The sequence below is a fragment of the Onychomys torridus genome, chromosome 1 (assembly GCF_903995425.1).
Source record: "Onychomys torridus chromosome 1, mOncTor1.1, whole genome shotgun sequence".
Taxonomy (NCBI): Eukaryota; Metazoa; Chordata; class Mammalia; order Rodentia; family Cricetidae; genus Onychomys; species Onychomys torridus.
This window is the reverse complement of record NC_050443.1, coordinates 69,699,024-69,721,322: the sequence shown is the minus strand read 5'-3', so window position 1 is coordinate 69,721,322 and position 22,299 is coordinate 69,699,024. Positions and strand designations below refer to the sequence as shown.

The 22,299-nt window shown below is 39.1% G+C and overlaps 1 protein-coding gene across 6 annotated transcripts in view; it reads right to left on the bottom strand.

Annotated features, from left to right (window-relative positions):
- Sytl2 (synaptotagmin like 2) overlaps positions 1 to 22,299 on the bottom strand; it is a 117,413-nt gene that overhangs the window by 14,273 nt on the left and 80,841 nt on the right. For 2 of the 6 annotated variants that reach the window (XM_036186523.1, XM_036186544.1), the window contains 9 exons: positions 19,730 to 19,831; positions 17,350 to 17,403; positions 16,080 to 16,127; positions 12,584 to 12,678; positions 9,382 to 9,501; positions 7,948 to 8,117; positions 5,058 to 5,160; positions 3,134 to 3,304; positions 922 to 1,000 (listed from right to left, as the gene is read on the bottom strand). In XM_036186523.1, coding sequence (XP_036042416.1) covers positions 922 to 1,000; positions 3,134 to 3,304; positions 5,058 to 5,160; positions 7,948 to 8,117; positions 9,382 to 9,501; positions 12,584 to 12,678; positions 16,080 to 16,127; positions 17,350 to 17,403; positions 19,730 to 19,831 — 942 coding nt within the window. Of the gene's footprint in view, positions 1 to 921; positions 1,001 to 3,133; positions 3,305 to 5,057; positions 5,161 to 7,947; positions 8,118 to 9,381; positions 9,502 to 12,583; positions 12,679 to 16,079; positions 16,128 to 17,349; positions 17,918 to 19,729; positions 19,832 to 22,299 lie in introns of those variants that run through there. The other 4 variants (XM_036186530.1, XM_036186551.1, XM_036186560.1 and 1 more) reach the window with 3 other exon arrangements.

Below are 22,299 nucleotides of genomic sequence, written 5' to 3'. Positions count from 1 at the left end.
GCCTGTCCTTCGTCTCTTTTGTTCTTTTAAGTACAGAGCGCCTTTGTCTAGTTCACCCTATGCCTATACCAGCCGTTATTCCTTTCCTTACTTAGCTTCACAGCTCAGTTATCGCACATGTGAGTTCGCAGCCCTGACTTTAACTACAGTCTTCCTACAGCTTCTTGAGGACAATTTGCCTGGGAAATGAGTTGTTGGCAAGGTCTAATACTGATTTTCTGCCATTTCTTGGGGGACTTGTTGAACTGGCTGGAAACCTAAGGCCCCAGTGCCCAGGCTGCAACAGTAATCAAGACACAAAGCTTTATCCCCTAATGAAACTAAGAAGGGGCATCAAGGAGCTCTGATTTCTTAGGAACTTTCTATGAATCCTTAATTCCCATCTGGGAAAGGAATTCGAGTTCCTTCCTTATCACGACACTGTCAATAGGCCCAAATTCTCATTCCAACAAAGCCCATTCACATGGTACAAACACCAACATTTTCCCCATGACAAGGGGAAGCCAAAGCAAGGGCTAGAAACTGGAAAAGACGGAACAAAGAATTTCCTCACAGAAATGGAAAGTAAATTGATATTTCCTAAGCTCTGGGGTGGGGAAAGGGTTTGCTGCAATTTAAAGGATACAGTGTTGTTTAAAGATAAAATCGTTCTGGGACTCAGCTGCACGGCAGTGTAAGTATAGTTCATATTACTGAGTTATAGACTTAAATGGTTAAGACAGTAAGGATTATGCATTTCTTACTATAAGAGAAATAATGAAATGTTTCTAGTTTGAAACTATGGTTGACTCCTTTGGTCTGTACAATGACTAACTTAGCATGTTTGCCCAGGAATGCATCTTTGAAAATGTAACAGAACCCAAGCCATCTCTAGAGGGCAGAGGGATAAGCAGAGGGTTCGGCTGTAAAGTCATTTCATACCTGGGCTTGGCTCTGGGACATATTGGAGAGCTAGCTTCATTTCACCTCTGTTTTCTGTCTCCAGGGCAACTGGTGCTGTCTGAAAAATAAAGGGATGTTAGCAGGTATAAGAAACAGATTTTCTTCTAGCCTGTTGGTGAATACTCTGTTACATGACTGAATCCATCCCAGTTCTGGGACCATGGATCATTTGTGTGCTCCAAATTCAGTTTTTCCTCCACACAATTATTTTTATAGCTGAGAAAAATTGTTACCTATCTTAGAAGACCTCACAACACACTCAGAAAACATTCCCTGGACTCTGCTCTGGTGTGCTTTTCTTCTGCTCTCATACAGCATTCTGGCCAAAAGCAGCTTGGGGAGGAGGGGGTTAATTTCATTTCACAGGTTTCAGTCGTCATTGAGGGATATGAAGACATAAACTGAAGCAAGGCAGGAACTTCCGCAGAGTGGGAACTTGAAATAGAAACCATGTGTGTACGCTGCTTAGCCTTTATTTTCACCTGGACACAGACCTAGAGTAACCTGGGAAGAGGGACCCTCAATTTAAGAATGGCCTCGAATGGACTGTCCTATGTCCATGTCCGTGAGGGTTTTCTTGCTTGAAGATTGATGTCAGAGGGCCCAGCCATCATGGATGGTATCATGTAGGTGAGCCTAGGCTTTGCTAATCATGGTCCTGGAGGAGCAAGCCAATAAGTAAGCAACATTCTTCCATGGTTTCTGCTTCAAGTTCCTGCTCTGTTCAAGCTCCTGCAGGAAGTTCAAGTGAGCCTCAGAGAGATGAGGGAAAATTACACTGAAGCTCACTATAGCAAAATTTCCAAAAGTCAAAAGACAAAACAAAAAGGCCTAAAGTCTGAAAGAAAAAGCAAAGACATAACCTTCTAATGAGTTAAAAGAAGAAAAAGATTAATAGGCAACTTTCCGACATAATTACAGAAGTCAGAATATAATGAAATGACATTGTAAAAGTGCTCACAGAGACCATTTTTCAACCTCACAACTGAACAAAAATATCCTTCAGAGAGAAATGTGAAGAGGATGTCATGAAGCAAAGAAAGCCAGAAAGGTAAAAGTAACAGAAGTCCCTGGCACAAAATGTAACTCCACAGAAAGGTTCAGGCAGGGATCATCAGGCCACACAGGATGGTCATCGGGTGGCCATCCCATCCTGACCGCCAATAATCTCCTCTGATTTCAGAAGCTAATTAGAATTGGCCCTTGTGAGGACTTGGGTGGGAGACAGTGAAAGGATAAGAAGAAATAGGAAGTAAACATGGTCAAACCTAAATGAGTGTTTCTGTACTAAAGAGTTCCTGCGTGGAAAATGAAATACAAACATCATGAAAATGTGACTGAAGATATCAGAAAAGATGGGGGCATGAGTAAGTGGGGTAAAATACTTCGATTCTTCTCATTGATCTAGATGTGGTAGAAATCCTAATCTGTGTTAGACACATCTCCGTTCCTGTGCTGGGGATCAAATCCAGGGCCTTGTGTATAATAGGCAAGTGCTGTACCCCTGAACTGTATCTCCAGCCCTAGAGTAGGCATTTTTAATTCAAGGATAAATACTGTTAATGAAAAAAGAAATTATGGCTTCTGTATTAGTGGAAGGAAAAGAAAATTATGAGATAATTGATTAATCCTCATAGAAGCAACTATAAAAATAAAAATAACACAAATATTAAGAAATTAGATTTCTATTCTAATACATCCATAATTATATTAAGTGCAAATAAATTAAATAATTTAGTTAGAAGGGATGTTGGGAGTTGAGTATGATGGAGCATGCCTATAATGGTGGCAATTGGAGGATTATGAATGAGGTTACCTTAGGCTAAAGAGCAAGTTCCAGACTAGCCTGGGCTATATAATAAGACCCTGTCTCTAAACAAAACAAGGAACCGTCTTCTCAAGGGACAATCTTATCATATGTTAAGCTAAAAGTTTGTCTCAGATTTCAAAGGACTGGAACATTTAAATGACCTTGAAGTCTGAAGTCAAATATTTATTTGTATTGAACAATTTAAGTTCTCCATATAATTTAAAAAACTCTTTCTTTACCAAATATACAAAGAATATTCAGTCCTCGCTTCAAATGATCCCAAGCTCCACACTGGCACTGTGAGGTAAATGCAACCCAGCTCTTGCCTGTAGAGCAGATCCCACAAGGACCCACCCCACAAAGGAGGAAATCGGAACCCACCTTCCTCTTGAGAGGGTACCACTTGAGCTGTTTGTTCTGTTTGCTGTCCCAATCCCATGTTTCCAAGTCAAGTTCCACCTCCCCCAGGAAGCTGTTGCGCTTAAATGTATCCCGATGCCAAACGGACAGGTTCAACTTCTGTGTCTTTAAAAATTGCCTTTCAATTTTATACTGCAGTGGAGAAAAGAAAAAAATGCCAAAGTTATGACACAGAGATGAAAAGTCGTCTGTGAGGATCCAAATTCCTCATCTGTTTGGTTTCAGGTCTCGAAGCTTACAAAGGCATTTTACTCTCCGTGTCTGATTTCAAAGAGCTAAAACTCCATCTTTTACAAAAACGGATGCTCTCCCCTCTGTTGGAAAAGGCAAACCGGGGCTCAAATATCATAGCTGCAAATAGCTTTCTAAAAACAAAAGTCAATTATTCAACCTTTGTTGGATGCTTTTACACTAGATATATCACAAATCAGGTTCATTCTAAAAATACAACTCAATCGAATCTACTTCTGTTTTTCTACCTAAGGACAAGGACTGAATTTTTTTTTCTTCCTTTTGTTATTTTGCTGAGCATAACCTTGCATTCCTCTTACCTCCTCTCCAAGGACTCAGATTATAGGTGTGGACCACCATGCCCTGCTACACTTCATTATTTAAAACAGTTTCAGGTTCACAGAAGAATTAAGCACAAGGTACAGCCCCCATATACCATCTGCCCTATAAACACACATCCCTCATTATTAGACCAAAAGAAAGGAAAGTTTTTTTCTTAAAAAAGTAAATTTGTTTTTTTTCAACCTCACATGGTTAAGTAGAAAGGATTTAGTGACCTACCAGTTTTCATCTAAAATTAAGTCAACTCTTGATTATATATAATCATGGAAGGAATAATAGTACTTCCAATCTAAAAATAATCTCCACTTGGCTTTGTGACATATTACTTGAAGGTCCATTTTGGTTATATCCAACCTACCATTCCCTGAACTTACCATTTAAGTTAGCTGGCTTTTCCTGAGTATAGGGTTGAAGCAGCTGACCCAGAAATAGCTAGGGGTCCTGGGACATGTCACAGTCAAATATAATTACAAACTGTGTTGCATGAATTTACAGATGGCTAGTTCAGTATCACTTAACTGCTTCTTCCCCTCTACCTGGAGGATTACCAAATATCATAGTTTTCAGAAACAGAGAATAAACACATCTCTTACTTGCAACTTTAAAGGACTTGTTAATCATCATAGCTGTGACACAATCTGACACGTAGAAAGAGAAAGAATGTAGGTGTATGAGCTAGGCAAATTTCCACTCATCAGTCCATCCACCCATCTTTCCAATAAACATTGGTGGTGTTCCCTACCCTAAACACTGTACTGCAAATCAGTGTTACATGTTTAATGAGAGGCATTTAATGTCTAGTCTGTGATTCTCAAAGGGGGTAGATGAGTATCACTATTTCCTTTTTACAAACACAAAATCAACATTAACCTCATTTCTCAGATCTGGGGTGCAGTAGTGGTATTTGCCCAAAGACACACAGTCTATACACACCACAGGATTAGTCCTTGCCCTCATGGAACTTAACATTTAGTGTCAAGGTACTGAGTGTTGGCACAGTCTATCATAAGCAAGGTGATGGACTTAGTAGACATCAGGGGAATTCGGTTGCTAAGGAAGAAGCATTTAAGAGTAGCTTAAGACACAGTTAAGGAAGGATTGGGAGGAAGTCTATTACAGAAAATGTAGGCCTGTAAGAAGATGAACTTCCACTGAATTACAGAAAGGCACACACGGTGACTGGAACAAAGATTAGGAAAGTCGAGGCTGGAGTGCTGACATCTTCAGTACAGACACTATCCAAGCAGTCATGGCTATTTCAGTGGCCAAGTCACCCCTGAAGCTTTATCTGTGCTTTAGAGTTGAGGAATACCCGCAATATCTCGTTGTACACAGGATTCAAGGTCTTCTTCACTACGAGTGTTTTCTTCTTGCCCATTTTGCCTTTGTCTGGTAACAGATAGGTCTTTACATAGCTAAAAAAGAAAAGTGGGGAGACATGAAAGTCAGAGAAGGTAAAAGTGATATTTTTCACACCAATCTTTTAAAGCACCTTGAAAACTGGCAGCACAAATTATCTCCCAACACTGATAAGAAAGGAATGTTGTTGTCCACACATTTATATTTTTAAATGTTTAAATGGATTAAGAAATTTTAGAAGAATACATTATTTAATGCTTTTTTAAGATTTTTAAAAGAAAATTTCCTTTTTATTTTTTTAAGTCGGGGCTTCTTAGCATAGCTGAACAGGCCTCAAACTCATGATTCTCTTGTATCCACCTCTTAAGTGCTTGATTGCAGGTGTGAGCCATCACACCTAGTCTCTATTATTTTCCATTGGCTTTTCTAATGTTTATGTGGTGTGTGAGGGGAAGCCAACAACAGACTTTCAGTATAGCGCTTAATTCTTTTGTTTTGTTTCCTATTGGGAAAAGGCTTTGGTGCTTGTGGAATTTGTATGCTATTGTTTTGTTTTAACAGTTTTGTTATTATCTAATGAACAAATTAATCTTAACACACATCCTCTTGGTCCATATTTAGTATAAAATCAATGAAGGATGCCAATGAATGAAGCTATTCTGGGTTTGTTTGTTTGTATCAGTAAGTTTTTTTTAAAAAAAAAAGGTCAAGGAAAATTGTTCAGTGGGAGGGAGAGGCTTGCTGCATAAATCTGATGGCCTGAATTTGGCTCCCCAGAACCTGCATAAAAGCTGGATAGGGTTGTTGCATCTGTAATCCCAGTACTTCTACAATGATGTGGAAGGGAGACACAGAAGAGTCCCCTTGGAGCTCCTGGGCCACTTTCCCTGGAGTAGATGGTGAAGCAGCAGAACCAAGAGAAACCCTGCCTCAAGACAATATGGAAGGAGAGAACTGGTTCCTGAAAGTTATTAGGTCTACCTTCTGACCACCACATATATGCCATGGCATTAGTGTGCCCACACCCACATACACATCATTAACACACATCAACATGCAACACACACACACACATGCACACACAAGCAGTCACACACACACACACATACACGCACACACACATGCACACACATGCAGTCACACACATGCTCGCATGCACACACACAAACACACGAGTGGGAAAAATAAGAATGAAAAAATGAGAGGACAGAGTCGGGCATGAGTTAACCAAAACTAGGGATGTATGGAAAGTCTTATGGATATGGAAACCCTTATGGGTATCTGCTACTTTGTAAAATTATTTAAAAAAAAAAAAAAAAAAACTTTTAAAGGAAGTTTCAATGAAGGTACCCTGAATGGGTTAATAATACCCTCCCCCAGAAGCCATAAGTTATTAAGTGAAAATCCCACTGCCAGATGTGAATAATATAGGCTACTGCCATTATTTTGAGTTGGCTACTAGAACTATATGCTAAGACCTCACTGACTAAATTCACCACACACTTTAGTGGCAGAGCATAGAGTAATCAAGCCAAAGCTGACCTGGAACTTTGCTTTGCTGACTAGCTTTCACAGTCTTGCAAGGTGCTATATAAGCCAGCAGGAGAGAAAAATAATCAGCCGTCTGACCAGTAGTGTACCCAGCATGCTACAATACTGATCTACCAGGCAAGATATACCCACTGATGCAATAGTGATGTGGATGTTATAGGGGTAACCAACCATTTCCATAGGAATTGAGGTCTGTTCCCACAGGACATAATTCATGCCTGGGTACTGTAAACTTGGTCAGAAGCCCATGAGGGCAGTCATGGGGGCAGCTACTCTTGTTATTTTTGCTAAATGAACATGTTATCAAACTGCCTTCTAAATATTTGTGATTGTAACCATAGCTCAGTGCTGCCCTCAGCCTTGGTCAGAGAAGATTCTCTTTGCCATGAGAAGTCGTTAGTGCAGAAACTCATCACTGGTCAAAGTACTAAAAACAAGTGACTTCTGAGTACTCAGCCCTAAAGAGGTCATCTGTATTAACCTCTTCACCCCTGAGCTCAGGGAACACTGTGGGAAGAAGGGGGCAGATGGAGTAGGAGCTGGAGATGAAGAAGAGCACTGTGAAATTTCTAGACATGACATGGGATTACGTTCATGAACTCCCAGCAGCTGTGGGTTCCTGCACAAGATGGAGACCATGAACATTGCCCATGTATGGGGAAGGAATACAACGGGCCCTACCCCTAGCTGAGGAGCTATTGGTAAGTGATGATTGACAAAGGAAGGGGTTGTTTTTCTCAGGGGTATAGTCACTGGTCAGTTATCCATGATCCAGTAAATAATCCCACATTCATAAACATTCAAGCAACCCTAATTAAAGCCATGGGTTGTTTTTGGTTTTGATTTTGGTTTGTTTGTTTGTTTGTTTGTTTGCTTTTAAAGAAATACATGTAAGTGAAAGGAGCATGTTGGGATAAAGTAAGTCTGTTAGAGGGAGCAGGGTTCTGGTTTTATTCTGGATTTTGCTGCTTTCTGAATCCATGTCTGTGGACTACTTGTCTCTAATCCTGTCTCCTTGTCTGGAAAATGAATAAACAGGACAAGGTGATCCCCACCTCCAAACCACCCAAACTGAAACATTTGGTGCTTCTCTGTATTTTTTTTTTTATAACTTAATGTTTGGCATACGGATTTATAAAGTAAGTGCAATAGCATCCCCACCCCAATTTTCCAAACACCCCTTTAAACACAATCCCACACAGACCTGCCCTGTGATTGCTCGACTCCCTGATTCCCACAGATTAACTGAGAACTAAGAGAAAATGGGCGAGCCCTCCCAGGCCTGTACTTACGGGTCTGAGCGCTGTTTTTTAACATCCGCTGCTGCTAAGTCCTTACACTGGGCCACAAAAACATGAAGCTCTTTGAGGGACTCCACGTAGTCGATGGCAAACTGGACACTTCCTTTCACTTCTAGGTTGCCGAAGTCTCCACTGTAAACGCTCATCACACTGCCACTCACCTGGGTGCATCAGAAACAGGCAGTGTTTGTCTGCCTCTCATTCCTGACACCCCAGTGCCCAGACATAGTCAAGTCCCTGCTTGGCAATGCTTCTCTAGCTTGCACATAAAAGCAGTTAATTTAATATGGCATAAGGTAATGCCAACACAGACAATTTAACATGATATGTATGACTAAGTTTTTTTTTTTTTCTTTTAAACTTGTTCCTCAGTGGCAGACAATAGTGCAACACAAAGTTTTTTAGATGCTAGTTCATTTCAAAACAGGGTGGTTTAATGCCAGGTGGCATTCATTGTCAGCCATGCTTAGTGTTGAAAAGTGCTAAAGAAAAAGGATGTGAGGGACTCCAGGCACACAAATCACAGAGACATGTTGTTTAAAATTCAATGGCACTATAGAAAGGAATTTTACCATGCTTCTTGTCCATTGAATCTAGGAAACTGCTTCTTGAGCCATGCACTTTTAGACTTCAGGAAGGGTAGACTATGGATGACTGATGAGGGAATGTAAAGCCTTCCCAATGGCATATATAGATTATCAGGAAAAAAAAATCAATTTAAATAGATTTTTAAGGGCTTCAGAAAGACAAGGCTAGTAAGACTTTAAGCACAGTGTCATTTGTCTGGTATACCTGCTGTGAATGTGCATGGAGAGTAGAAAAATACTTAAATAAATATATGGCAATGCCATTTCATATGTGTATTTCCATGCATATACTACATGTACACAGAGCTACCTCAAGTTATGGGGAAAGTTCTACATAATCACATTCACTTTCATCAAATATGAACAACTGTGCTTTAGGAGATTTCCATTTACAACCTTGTTCTGGATCCTTTCCAGATAGCAAAGAATTACTATCCCACTCTTCAGGTGACTCAATATAAGCTTCAATAGGCTTATTTAAAGGATAGGTACAACTCTATGCCTGTAAGCAGTATGTAAAGTCATGTCTGAGACAAGCAGAATCTATAGTTACCTCGTTGGTTGCACAGAAAAATTGAGTGGTTTACCTTGTTGCCAATTTAAAATTTTAAAGCATATCAAAAGTTTTTTTAAAAGTTATAATGTACATGAAACCCCTTATTCTATGAGAAAAGGAAGATATAGCTAGCCAGAAGCTAATTACAAATTATAAAAAAAAAAAAAAAAAACCAACTTTGAGTTTTAGAGCTGAGACAGGAGCCGACTTTACAGTGAGCAGGGGCCCAAGAGCAAGGTTTAGAGCAGCAGAGAGATTAACATGGAGCCTTCATTTACATACAGAGGACAAGGACGTCATGCCAGAGGAGCTGCTAAGATTGGTTAATGAGCTCGGGCTCTTCTTGTATCTCCTGAGCTGGTAACTGCTCTCTGATGCTGTATCTGTTTCTCTGTCATCACTCTACAAAACATCACATCACATGCACAGTGATTAAATCTGGAACGAGTCAAGGTCAGCATATGTTAAGTTTGGAATGAGTCAAAGTTAGAATCTATGTTTAGGCAAGGATGATACCTTGTTCCACACTGATCTATGGCATTTCTCAAAGGCAACGGATGCTAGAGCTAATTGCTGGGGATTCAGGATGGAGTGGTAGTCTACGGTGGACCTCACACAAGGGGGGACAGTGCTTAGCTAAGAGAATGATGTGGTGATCTTTTTGCCACAGTGTGAACCTCAGGAGCTACAGAAAACAGCACTACAGTGAGCTTTCTTGTCACTTTTAATATAGCCACATATCCTAGAAAATATATGTGTGTGTGTGTGTGTGTGTGTGTGTGTGTGTATGTGTGTGTGTATCTCATAAAATGAAACATCTATGAAATCCTATTAAAACACAAAGTACCATATTTAATTCTTTCCACTGTTATTATTTTGCCTTTAGATTTCTTAAAAATCAGAATGTTTTACTTAAGATACTATTAAACTAGGAACAATAAAAACTAGTCTAACCTGTTTCAATTAAAGTTTGTATGTTTTTCATGTAAAGCACCCCTGATGTGACTCTATAGTGCTGTTGTACTTAACCTCTTGTTGCTTTAGGAAAGTGTGCTAAATTATCCATTCACTAGATTTCAACATATTTCTTTAAAAGTTAAAGAGCAATATGATACTTATTTTAAATATGTCCCAAGGAACATCTACCTGGGCCAAGGAAGAAAACCAGCAAGGACAAATTCAACTGTGTTTACACTTCAAGTTTGTTAGATGTTTTCTAATAAACTTCATTATTCATAACAATTTTATTTGGGCATTATAGGATATGTGGAGCAGTGCAGTGGCTCCTAAGTTATGGAAGAGTAGTTAGTTCATGCCAGCATATTCCAGTACCATGCAATTGTACATCAACATCATGGGCACCAATTATAATGCAGATTAATGAAGGAGTTAAAGAAAAAAAATTAATGACTTTCATGGAAAAGAAAACAACCTTGTCTCAAGGATTTCAAAAATCCATACCTTTTAAATATCCCTAATGTTACATTCCCTTCCCACACACTAAACAATCCAGTACCCTCTCTTAGAACACACTGGATATTCTACCTAGCACATCAGATCATTAGTAAGTTATTGGGAGGATGGGCTGGAAGATGTAGAACTGAAACAGCATTTTTCACATAGCTAGCATTCAGCAGATGTGACTAAGTTTCAAAGGGACAGCTGAGAAAGGAGCAAGGGCTGATTTCATCTCTGAAATCCTTTAATATCCAGTTCAACCCTACGTGCTTTGAAAGGTAAAGTGATACAGTTTAATTCCACATCTTTGATACACAAAACCAACTGTCCTGTTAAGGGCTGAGACAGCAGGTTAAAACTGAAGGAGAAACTTAAAAAAAAAACAAAAAACCTGGTATAATTCACCTCTCAAATTATATGTTTCATTCCTGTGACACCCCCCCCCCCAAGACCAGAACAGATTTTCAAAAGTCTAAAACCGCAGAAACAGTGTGGAGTTTATGCTGGCGGGCTTCCAGATAATGGTTTAGTGTCCCCTCCCTCTATGAGTGATTTTTTTTTTCCCCAAGCTGTAGTATGGGGCTCTTAAACATCTGCAATGACCAAATATTTGCAGGTGCAGTTCACTCAAAGTCCCTAATGGACAGAAGGACACACAGGATGGAAGTAGGGTGTTATTTACATCTCACTTAGAATTTTGCTCACATCTGGTCTTCTAAGAGAATTGGCTTGAATACGAAGCCTTTCATTTCCCCTTCAGAAACCAGGGCAAAACCTGAATCACAGATGCTAACCTTTACGGCATGGTCACTGTGTTCCAGGCACCATGTTATGTATTTTCTCTACATTAGCTCAACCTGAGTCACAGATGCTAACCTTATGATGTGGTCACTGCATTCCAGGCACCATGTTATGTATTTTCTCTGCATTAACTCACTCAGTCTTAACAACCTCATAGAATATATACTCAAAAACCAGACTCACTGAAAACAAAGAATGTGTTTGTTTCTGGTAATAATACAATAATTTAGCTTCATAGCCAGAACTGGAAATATCTTACCATAGACTACACACTCCTAATCATGTGACAGCAAGAAACTGGAATCTTACTGAGTCAAAAGACCTCAGGCAAAGTCTTAGGTCTACTTTGTAGTAGGAACTGGGTGTTGGGAAACAAACTGGAGCATTAAGTGCCTGGTGCATACTCTGACTTGAACTGTAGTGCATAGCCATACTCTTACATGGTCAGAGTGGTTACCCGCATGGGAGTCAGATCTGGATTCCAGTCCACAGTCTGGCTGTGTGATTATACTTTAACTCCATAGGCTTTATTTTTTCACTGTAATATTTGGGGATAATGCTGATGCTTACCATAGTCATTGGAGAATTAGATAAAATAATAAGTAAAAAGTTTGTGGAGCCTGTAAGATCCTCTTGAAAGTTTGTATCATTATTATTATTATTATTATTATTATTATTATTATTATTATTGGTTTTTTGAGACAGGGTTTCTCTGCGTAGTTTTGCGCCTTTCCTGGATCTCGCTCTGTAGACCAGGCTGGCCTAGAACTCACAGAGATCCACCTGCCTCTGCCTCCCAAATGCTGGGATTAAAGGCGTGCACCACCACCGCCCGGCTAACTTATTATTTTAACAAGTGCTTTGGAAGTAGTCATACATCCTAGGCCAAGCTTTTACAAACCAACTCTTAGCTACAGATACATAATTAAATTATATAACATATTTCTCCCCAGATTTCTCATTTTGTACCTACTCTGAAACAAAAGTTTCACATTCCCAAATCTATACAATCTGACTTCACTGGCCAAAATAACTACTGTTGGAATGAAATGAGACATGCCTTGCATTGTTCCTGGATCAACAACATTGCTTCCATTGACTAGGGAGGCAAGGGCCAGCCCCACTGACTTCTTCTGGACCACAGTAGGGTCCAGACAGCCCGAGGGTGGCAGAGAGAAATCACCTATTGGGCTCCATTTCCCCAAAGGTTTAAACATGAACTTGCCTCATCTTGAAGAAATGCTGGCACAGACTTGCTCATCCTTTTGAGTTGGTCAGGGTGGGAAAGCCGATTATCAGGCAGTGGAGGCGCTGTGGAAACTAAAGAGCAGCATTTGGATTTCAAAACTCTTCACAACCACCAGACATCAGGCACAAGTTGAAAACACACTTGGCTTTCATTTATGAATGCTGCTTTGTATAAAGGTTAAAGATATAGTAGTTTGCATGCATAGGGTCATGAGGTAAGTGACATGCGGTTTGTATAAGTCACATACAGAGAGAACTCAAAGGGAGTTGAACCAAATACCAAATGAAAACTAATTGGGGAAAAAACCCCACTAGTTCTTATTCAACTCGTGTTGGTCTTGAATTATATTATTTTACCAGACATGGTAGCTCAGGACTATAACCCCAGCAACAGGAAAGGCTGAGGCAAGAGGACTGTTGTAGGTTTGAAACCATCCAGGGCTACACAGTGAGTTGCAGACCAGTCTGAGATACAAAATGAAAAAGACCATGGTCTCAAAAAGACCCCTGCCCGTCAACGTGGATTGGTTTTGCTTTTTTTTCCCCCCACATCAGAGCTTTGAATTCTAAGTGCTGTCATGTATTGGTTCATCTCCCCCAACCCTCGACTTCCCCACCAACCAGATCCATGACATTTATAACATGCTGCAGGCTGAAAAACTATTTCATTTCGACAGTAAGGATTTTTGTTCACAATTCAACAGTAAGGATCCTTGGCTATGGAATGTCTAAGACCATTGTTTGTTTATTTAGTGATTATAAAAATTCCTGATCTGTGGTGTGTATGTGTGTGTGTGTGTGTGTGTGTGTGTGTGACACACATGTGATACCATGGACCTAATGGTGGTCCTCACTCAGAATTATGGGAGACTACAACTTTAAAATAAATTATTTTAGCCAAGTGTGGTAACTCATGCCTTTAATCTCAGTTCTCTGGATTCAGCGGCAGGCAGATTTCTGTGAATTCAATGCTAGCATGATCTACATGGCAAGTTCCAGGTCAGCCAGGGCTACAGAAAGAGAGACACTATCTCAAAAAAAAAAAAAAAAAAAAGAAGCCATTAAAAAATATATTTAGATACCATTTGGCTCAAAGAATTTTCAATATATACCAAGGCCTGGTTTAAATAGTTCAAGTTAATACACTGTAATAGACTAAGAAAATGTAGCACATGACTTCTTTCTGATACAGTAAATATATGTAAAGAATGCCCAATCAGAGGGTGAGCTTAAATTCTAATTTGCATATCTCTAGATAGAAAACTATTTTCTTCTTTTATACATGAATCACAATGTGTAAACTTTTATTATGACGAGTAATAGCTCTTACAATGAGAGTGTTCATATTCCAAGGCATTTTATTCTGCCTGGTGTATACTAAGTGCCATATAAATACTTTTTAAAACACCAGTATTTCTGATACATCACTTCAAATTATGTCTTGAACACAATACAAATATATTAATTTGATTTTATCCTTAAAATTGTCACTAGCAATAGATACAAATCAAATTGCATTTCTCTTCATAACTCAAAAGGCACAAATTCAGCCTTAAACAAATTAGCTAATCTCATCTTTAGTTGAAACAAATCTAATGAAGGGAGAACAAAATTGAACCACATATATTACATTTATGCTTATTCTATATTAGTTATCACCTAGTCTGAGGCTTACAAAGGTAATTACATACACCAAATCCATTCACTGTGTCTAATTAGAATACCTACTTTATCATTTCCCATGGAATTAAGAAGTGTGTGGGTGAATGTGCACATGTGTGTGTTTGTATGTGCGCATCTGCATTTGTGTTTCTGTGTATGTGTGTATACATGAGTTTGTGTGTGTGTGTGTGTGTGTGTGTGTGTGTGTGTACTTTTGAGTGAGTTACAGTGGAAACAGCTCAAGATTAGGTCATATCCTATGGTTCAATAAAGTTTTAAAAGTCTTTTTGTTGCATCATTGCAAAAAATTATGTTGTTGGGTGATGTAAATAGGTCAAATTCAATGACACCCATTACCCAAATGTAATCAGTTTCATATTTATGAACTTCAGTTATTTATTTTTAATCATACATCTCAATTTGTCTTATGATAAGAATATATTATTTATTAATGAAAAGACAGAACCAATTTTTTTAAATTGTTGAAGAGATTAATTTACCTACAGTAACAGCACATAATTGGTCTATTAGGCTATCAATGAAATCAGAGCTATAGGTGCATATGTCTGTCGACATTTTGTTTTCATGCCTCAAACAAAATGTTAAACAAACATAGCAAGGTAAAATCAGATGCCCAAACTTGAGTACAACCCAGTTCAAACACAACAGGAAAAATCTCTTTATCCATAAACATCTTTGGGCAGCAGACAGAGCAGCATACTCACAGAGCCAGGCCTGAACTGCCTTCTTTCCTAGGTAGCTCTTAAGAATTTGTCAAGTCATGTGCCAAAGCTCAGTGCCTTCATCCTTGGCAGGAAGACCTCCTGAGCAGTCTCAGATTTCAAGCTAGATGTTAGTGGCTCCCAGCATCAGCACTTTGTCTCTCCATCAAACTGACTCCTTCACTAAGCTGCTCTCCTCGGGAGGCCCATTAGCTTATGCAAAGGCTGTTGGGGGTTATTATACCAAACACTCTCCACCTGAGAGCAATCCTGGGTAGCACTGGCTTCATACCTCCAGTGTCTGCATTTATAAAAGAGGGGAGCTAACAGTAATGCTTTATCAAGCCCCAGAGAACCACCTTAAATACAGATTTTGCCCTTAAGACAGTGGTCATATCTGTGTAGATAATCTTGATACTGAAAACTGGGGACAAACATTACCTTTGTCTTCTAGTGGATATAAATTAGCTGATGGGTATGAGTAGCAAAAGTATACATTTATTTTGTTTAGATTCAAATGTTCATCGTCTTTAGGTAGAATATTTACTGTTTGAAGCCAGTTTTGAATCTCATAATTTAAACACTGAACACAAGAAATTTTACTTATATAGATATGTAGGGAGATATATCCAACCTACTACTTATGAACTGTCAAAACACAGTTCTTTTGGGGGAATCCTAATAAGTAATAAATTGCTGTTAAAAATTTACAGAGACCTGGTATGCATAACCATAATGCAACATAAAAGTGAACTGCAATAAAAATGTGCCCATTTGATTTTAGCAAAGATTTAAAGGACATAGTAAGAGAAGTCAATAACTTATCAATAACAATGTATGTAAACAAGTTATATAACTCTCCCTTGATGAAAATATATTCTTTTGGGATAGTCAGTAGTAAACTGTGCTTAATAAGCCCTCATCAGAACAAAATAGTTTTTTGCTTCTTCTTTTTTTTTTTTGCAAGCTTCAGAAATACAGTAATAATAAGTGTGTATTAAGGTAGTATTAATGGATTAGTTCATTAGCACATTTAATGTTATGTAGAATGAAACATTTAGTCATTTATGAGAAATTCCTGCTACTCACTTCCTGGTACACATTCATTTGTATCTGGCTCCTGGTCTGCTTTTTGATCTACCCAGAAGAGTAACATTGAGAATAAATACCATTTCAATTAAGGATTAAACAGACAGGAAAGTAAAACTCCAATGCTAGTTTCACGACTGAAATTGCTGAATTCATCTGTCAGGTCTACAGTTTGTCGTGGCCCAGTCTGCTCCTTCATTCGCCTCTTTAAAGTCTCTAGTTCAGTTAAACCTCTAAGATGCAGCAGAGGAGGGAGACCTGAGTTCTCTTTCCCATAAGTCCCTGAGCCACAGCATGGACATGGAAGGAACACAGGCCAGGAGCATCTGAGCTGACGCACTCTGCTCGCTCACTGACTGATGTGCTCCACGACCATAGAAAGGTCACCTTATTTCTCTGAGCTCTTTTCTTAAATCTTCAAAATAAAGACTAAAATCATTTTCTCATTTGTTTCAACAAGGTGGTTGTAAGTAGAAACCAACATGAAAGTTAAAAAAAAAAAAAATTACCTCAGAGAAGCAAAGTGGCGCATTTTACATAATTTAAGTACACATTTTTATGATTATAGCAAAAGCAGCTTACAAAAATTAACAACCGTCGGCAAATATAAATCATTCATTTGTCCAAGTGCTGAACTGCAAGAATCAGATTCGTTTCTACCCTTCCCCCACCAAGACTCTATTACATAGTTAATTTTATTAAAAAAAAAAAAAAAAAGTAATACACAACCCATTGACATGCTTCAAGACCTTCTGGCTCTGTAATATTTGAAATCAATTCATCTCACCCTCATTCTATATTTGTTTATATAATCATAGGCAGGTTTTCCTACCATAGTCCTGAAACCCTTTCCTTTGAAATTAAGATTATAAGTTGTTCCCAGAAAGATCTAACTGCTGAGATTTGAGAATCAGATGCAAGAACAATTTAACCCAGGATCCCGCTCTACTCTTTTCTGCCTTTAGAGAGTTCTACAAGTCAGAGTAACACAAATTAGCTCATACTCACAGAAATATAATTTCCTATTTATAGAAACCCTTGCTTCCCTAGTGTCTTTGAGGAGATCCTCATGTTATCATCAGCAGAAACCTTAAGAATATAGGCAGTATTAAATGTACCAAATCAGAATGCTTTTATAACTTAGACACTATCCGATACATACTGGAAAATGACGTTCTTCTATTTATCCAACAGCTGCATCCCGGTGACTGCCCAAATCACCCCAGAACTCAATACCCAAGCAGACATGCAAATACATAAAGATATTTACCATCTTCAGCACTACGTACTAATTCTTCTGGCAGCTTATCTACTTTTGCTTGATCTGTTCAGGAAAAATTAACAAATGGTTAATGTGGCTGGCCCTTGACGAGAAGAGAACAATGAGACTGTCCCTGGGAGCTCCCGGAGTTGGGAGTTGGAAGCAATTAGTCAAGATGCAGTGAGAGGTGCAACCAAGATGTCTTCCCCCAAATACTTTCTCTTTACATTGGCTACTTGAGCCAGTGTCTTAGCAGGCGCTTCCATTTCAGCCCGATGCGGCTCACATCAGCAAACGGCTGTGCACTGACTCCCATGGGTTAGAGGGTTAGCTCAGAGCAAGCAATCTGCTGACAGCAGGGGAAAGCAGCCTCTCTAGCCTTCTGCAGAGGGTGAGACTCTGGCCAGGCTAACACCTTCCCAAACCTATGGTCATTAACAAATATTTGTGTATGTGCATCATCGTTTGCATATGCCTCTGGGAGTCTTGCTTGGGAAGCCAACTGAAGAGATGGAACTGGGGACCAGCTGTTAAGTGGAATCTTGGCAGGCTAGTGTGAGAGTGGGTATCGGTATTTGGAAGAGAGAGTGCAGGAATACCGTCAGCTGACTTTTTTTTAACCCTACACATTCCTGAGGACTTTAAAGCTGCACCATGGAAATAACCCTGTACTTCTCAGACAAGACGGGTTTTGTTTTGTTTTGTTTTGTTATTAAATAGGACAATTGTTGCCTTTTTCTTTTTCCCTCAGTGCCCATCATCAACATAAGGAAGGACAATCAGAGCTGCCCAACAAAGGACTAGACTAGCCTTTTCTGGAAGCATTCAGGCGGATATGGGGGTTGGCCACCTGTTGAGGAGGCTTTAGAGGGAATTCTGCTCCTGAGAGAGGTTCAAACGAGTGACCTTCAGGGTCCCTTCCAATCCTTGGGAGGGTTACAGCTGCAATCTGAATTGGGAATATTGTCTTCCACGCCTTGGGAATCTCTGAATTTTGTGACTTGTTTGGGGGAAGGAACCCTTCCCCTTTTCTTTCTGTTTAAAATCTTACATTGTGAATACCTAATACTTAATCTAAGCCTGACAATGTCAGCAATCCTTTGAGTTTGACAGTGGTTAACTTCTATTTAATACATTTTCTCCTGGCCATCTGCAATCCCAGAGCAGATCATAGCTTCAAAAGAGTAGGAACAAGACTCTGGAGGCCATAGCTTCTAAATCCACTAGTCTGGCACATGGGTCCCGATGTACCTTCTGCCACATCTGAAGACATGCCCTCTTCAGGTAAGCAGCAGCCTCTGCAAAAGCAGTACCTGATATATCACTTCAGATTAGACTTTGGCCAGGGCCAAAAGAAGTGCGTGAGTAGAAAAGAAGTGATAAAAAGAGAAAGAAAAGATCTTGAAGTCAAGGACTAATTCAAAATCACACTATGGGAAAATGTATTAGGTACCCAACACTGTCATGTGTAATATGATCACTTTGTAAATACTGTTGACAATAGTCTATTTTGAGCCTCAGGTCTACTATATAATACTAAGCAAGGTATTTTACCTCCTCAATTCCATTTTCCTCAGTTATTATATGGAGATACAATTTGCCTCTCGTGGGCGGGTGCTGGTGGAAAATTCTTAGACGACTTGTTGGATATTCAATAGATGCTAAAGACTAGTACAAATTTCACTGGCCTTATTAGCTACCACAATTCTTTCAAACTCACTGTTCTTGTATTTTTATGGAAAATTGTGTGTGTGTGTGTGTGTGTGTGTGTGTGTGTGTGTGTGTGTATTCACATATGCATATGTGTATAGGTTTGTACCTAAGGTGTGCACATGCTTGTGGAGGCCAGAGGTTGAGATGGGTTTCTTCTTTGATCAGTCTCCACTCTATGCATTGAGGTGTGATGTTTCACTGAACTTGGAGCTCACTGATTTGGCTAGTCTAGCTAAGGAATATTGCCCTGGGGATGCTTTGTCTCTCCCTATCCATTGCTGGGATTACAGACATGTTGTTATTCCTACCCTGCTTTTATGTAGGTCCTGGAAATATGAACTACACCACTCACTCATGTTTGCATCTCAAGTACTTTTTCGACTAAGCCATCTCCCCCACCTATGTATTTTCAAACACTCAAACAGGATGTCACAATCCAAGGACATTTAGTTTTCTCATAATTAAATGTCGTGAGTTATTTAAAAAGCAAAGTTTCAGACACTTGAGGGCAAGCCGCCTGAGCACACTTGGGAAAGCATAGTCTAGTCTGCTGTGGGTAAAACCTGCACTGGGGGCTTTGGTGCATGCCAGCGTGCAGTGAGGCCAGCCACAGAGAGCACACGAGCGTTTCGAAGCTTAGGTGAGACATGGACAGCGGGGCAAACTTTATTCTCACTTGATGAATCTGATGAAATGTCTTCTAGACTTTTGGAAGGCATTTTCCTAGCAGCACTCCTTTCCAAAGTTTTCAAAACAGGACTGTGTTCTTCTTCTGAACCTGTTACAAGACAAAACCGATGAATGCTGCACACTACAAGAGCAGAACCGGAGGACATTGAACCTGTAGGTTGAAAAGAGAGATTATACATCGAGCCCCCCCTACTTCACTCTACGTCCTCCGCAAGACAAGTTAAAATATCTCTACTACCAATGTGCTCCTCAGAGATAATGTTCCTGATTATTTGAGAGCATAAACCAATAGAACTGAGGTTGCCACATTAATACAAAATGCTCTCTGAGTTATTCACACCTCTATTTTGGGTATATAATTTATTAAACCACAGTTTGAATTTTCACATTTAACATTCTAGTTTTTGAAGACAGACGTGAAATGATTTAGGGTCATTAAAAAAATGTTAGCAGGAAACCACAGAAGGCAGAATTCAGATGTTTAACATCTGTGTATGGCTGAGCACTTGGATGGGTGAGTGCTCCAGACCAATGGGAGTAGGCTTTCTAGATTTCAAAATTCAGGAAAATTACCAACAAAATGGTAAAAAAGAAAAGTAATCAACTTTTTAGTTAACTAAAGCATTTTAAAGGGTAGGGGGACTTCATCATTTACTAATGCATATATATATATATAATTGATATATAATGTGTTATATATTATATTTATGTATTATTATGTATACATTTATAACTAAGAGAAAAAAGAAAGAGGGCATCATGTAATAACAACAGTCAAATACATCTGAGTTTACAAATATTCTAAACTGTCCTTAATGTTTTCACTTAAACACTGAAAACTCCATCATGGAAAAATCTTGAGTGTTAACATTCATGACTGGAAGAACCAAAGTCATACAGACTTCAAAAATATGAGCAAACAATTCAATCAATCAATCAATCAATCAATCAATGAGCCACTTCTCTAGGTACTAATTTTCTGAAATACATTCCAGATCTGCCCAATGTGCCTAATATGCATCCTTCAGCAAATGGGTTCTAAGACAAATTAAATTCAGGATGCATTTTGTACATAATTATCCCATATTTCCAAGTATTTGACCATGGAACAGCATCCTTACCACCCCAGGAACATATTAAAGTAGCAGTTGGTTTAGAACTTAGTCACAAGTCCAGCATGTTAAGCCGCCCATCAAAGCTAGGGTACCCCAAAGTAAGTTTCTTCCCCAATGCATTCTACTACTTCCTGCTTGTTAGTTTTAAGGGCTATAAAAACCATGAACTGACTCATAATTTTTAAAATATCCTCTTGGATTATGCCTGTGATGAATACTGTTTTTTACTTAGATGTGTGATCGTTGTTATCATTGTTCAGTCGGTAAGATGATAGGATACTTCAAGAATGGTTACACACATTACATTAAAGTTTCTCTACTAAGTGCAAATTCACAAATCCTCTACAGGCCAGTCTACCCTCCTAACTCAAAGGGTGGTTTAGTAAGAGAATACCTCAATGGAGTTAGAGGGATGGTTTTATTCTTGTGTATGTTTGCTTTCAGAAAATATTTTCTTGTTTATTTTTTAATCAGCAACATTTGTTAAAAGAGCTTAAGCTTGATTGATTGGGATCCCATATGGATCCTTAGGTCAATGGTCAAGAAAAGATGCAATAGCTATTTGCCAAGGAACTCAGACCTCACAAGCCAGCCACTTAGTAAAGCTCATCTACTTCCACTGACACTGTCAAACCAGAAAGAAGATGATCGACTATGGTTAAGCAGCTCTGGTTAAAATTCACCAGCCAGAGGGCATCCTCCACTGCCCCATTGGTCTAATCAGGTAACTTGGCATTCCAATTTGCTCTGGGGTTTGTCTGCCAAAATGCCCAAGAGTTGATTAGTATCAAACCAAGACAAGCCCAGTGTTTTATGGCCTAGCTGAAAGCAGAACCCTCGGTGCACTCAGATGAACATAGCCATTGAGAAAAAGCCTTCACAATTTTGCCAAGGCAGCAGGGCCAGGCAATGCCCTTAGGATCAGGTGAGCTCATCTGATTGAAAACATATTTGAGAAAGGGAAGCTGATTCTGTAGAAAAATGGAAAGAGAGAGGGAAGAATATGGGTGGGAGACCCACAGCACAAAGTATTTGAGAGAAGGGAAGTTGCTGCCTTGTCTTTGGTCCTCAACTGTTAGCTGCCTTCATGCTAAAGCCCTGGTCCTAAATGGTAAGTTGGTGTCCATTTCTGGTGCTTTCTCCCTGTGACTCTTTAAAGACTTCTGTGTGGAGTGTCAGTTGAGAAATCCTAATTATTCAAAAAACAAAAACAAAAAAGCAAATGATATATGTATCTTAAAGGCTCTTCTAATCCCCTAAAAAGTTATTTAAACATACTGTTGGAATCTAGAAATTTTATAGATTTGATGAGATGATCCTAAAAAACAGCCTTGTAAGAAAGCTGGTTTTGTACAAATTACCCAAATAAAGAATATAGATAAAATGGCTTTTTCCAATTAAGAAAGGTTTAGGAGAACTAAAACAAACAAACAAACGAAAG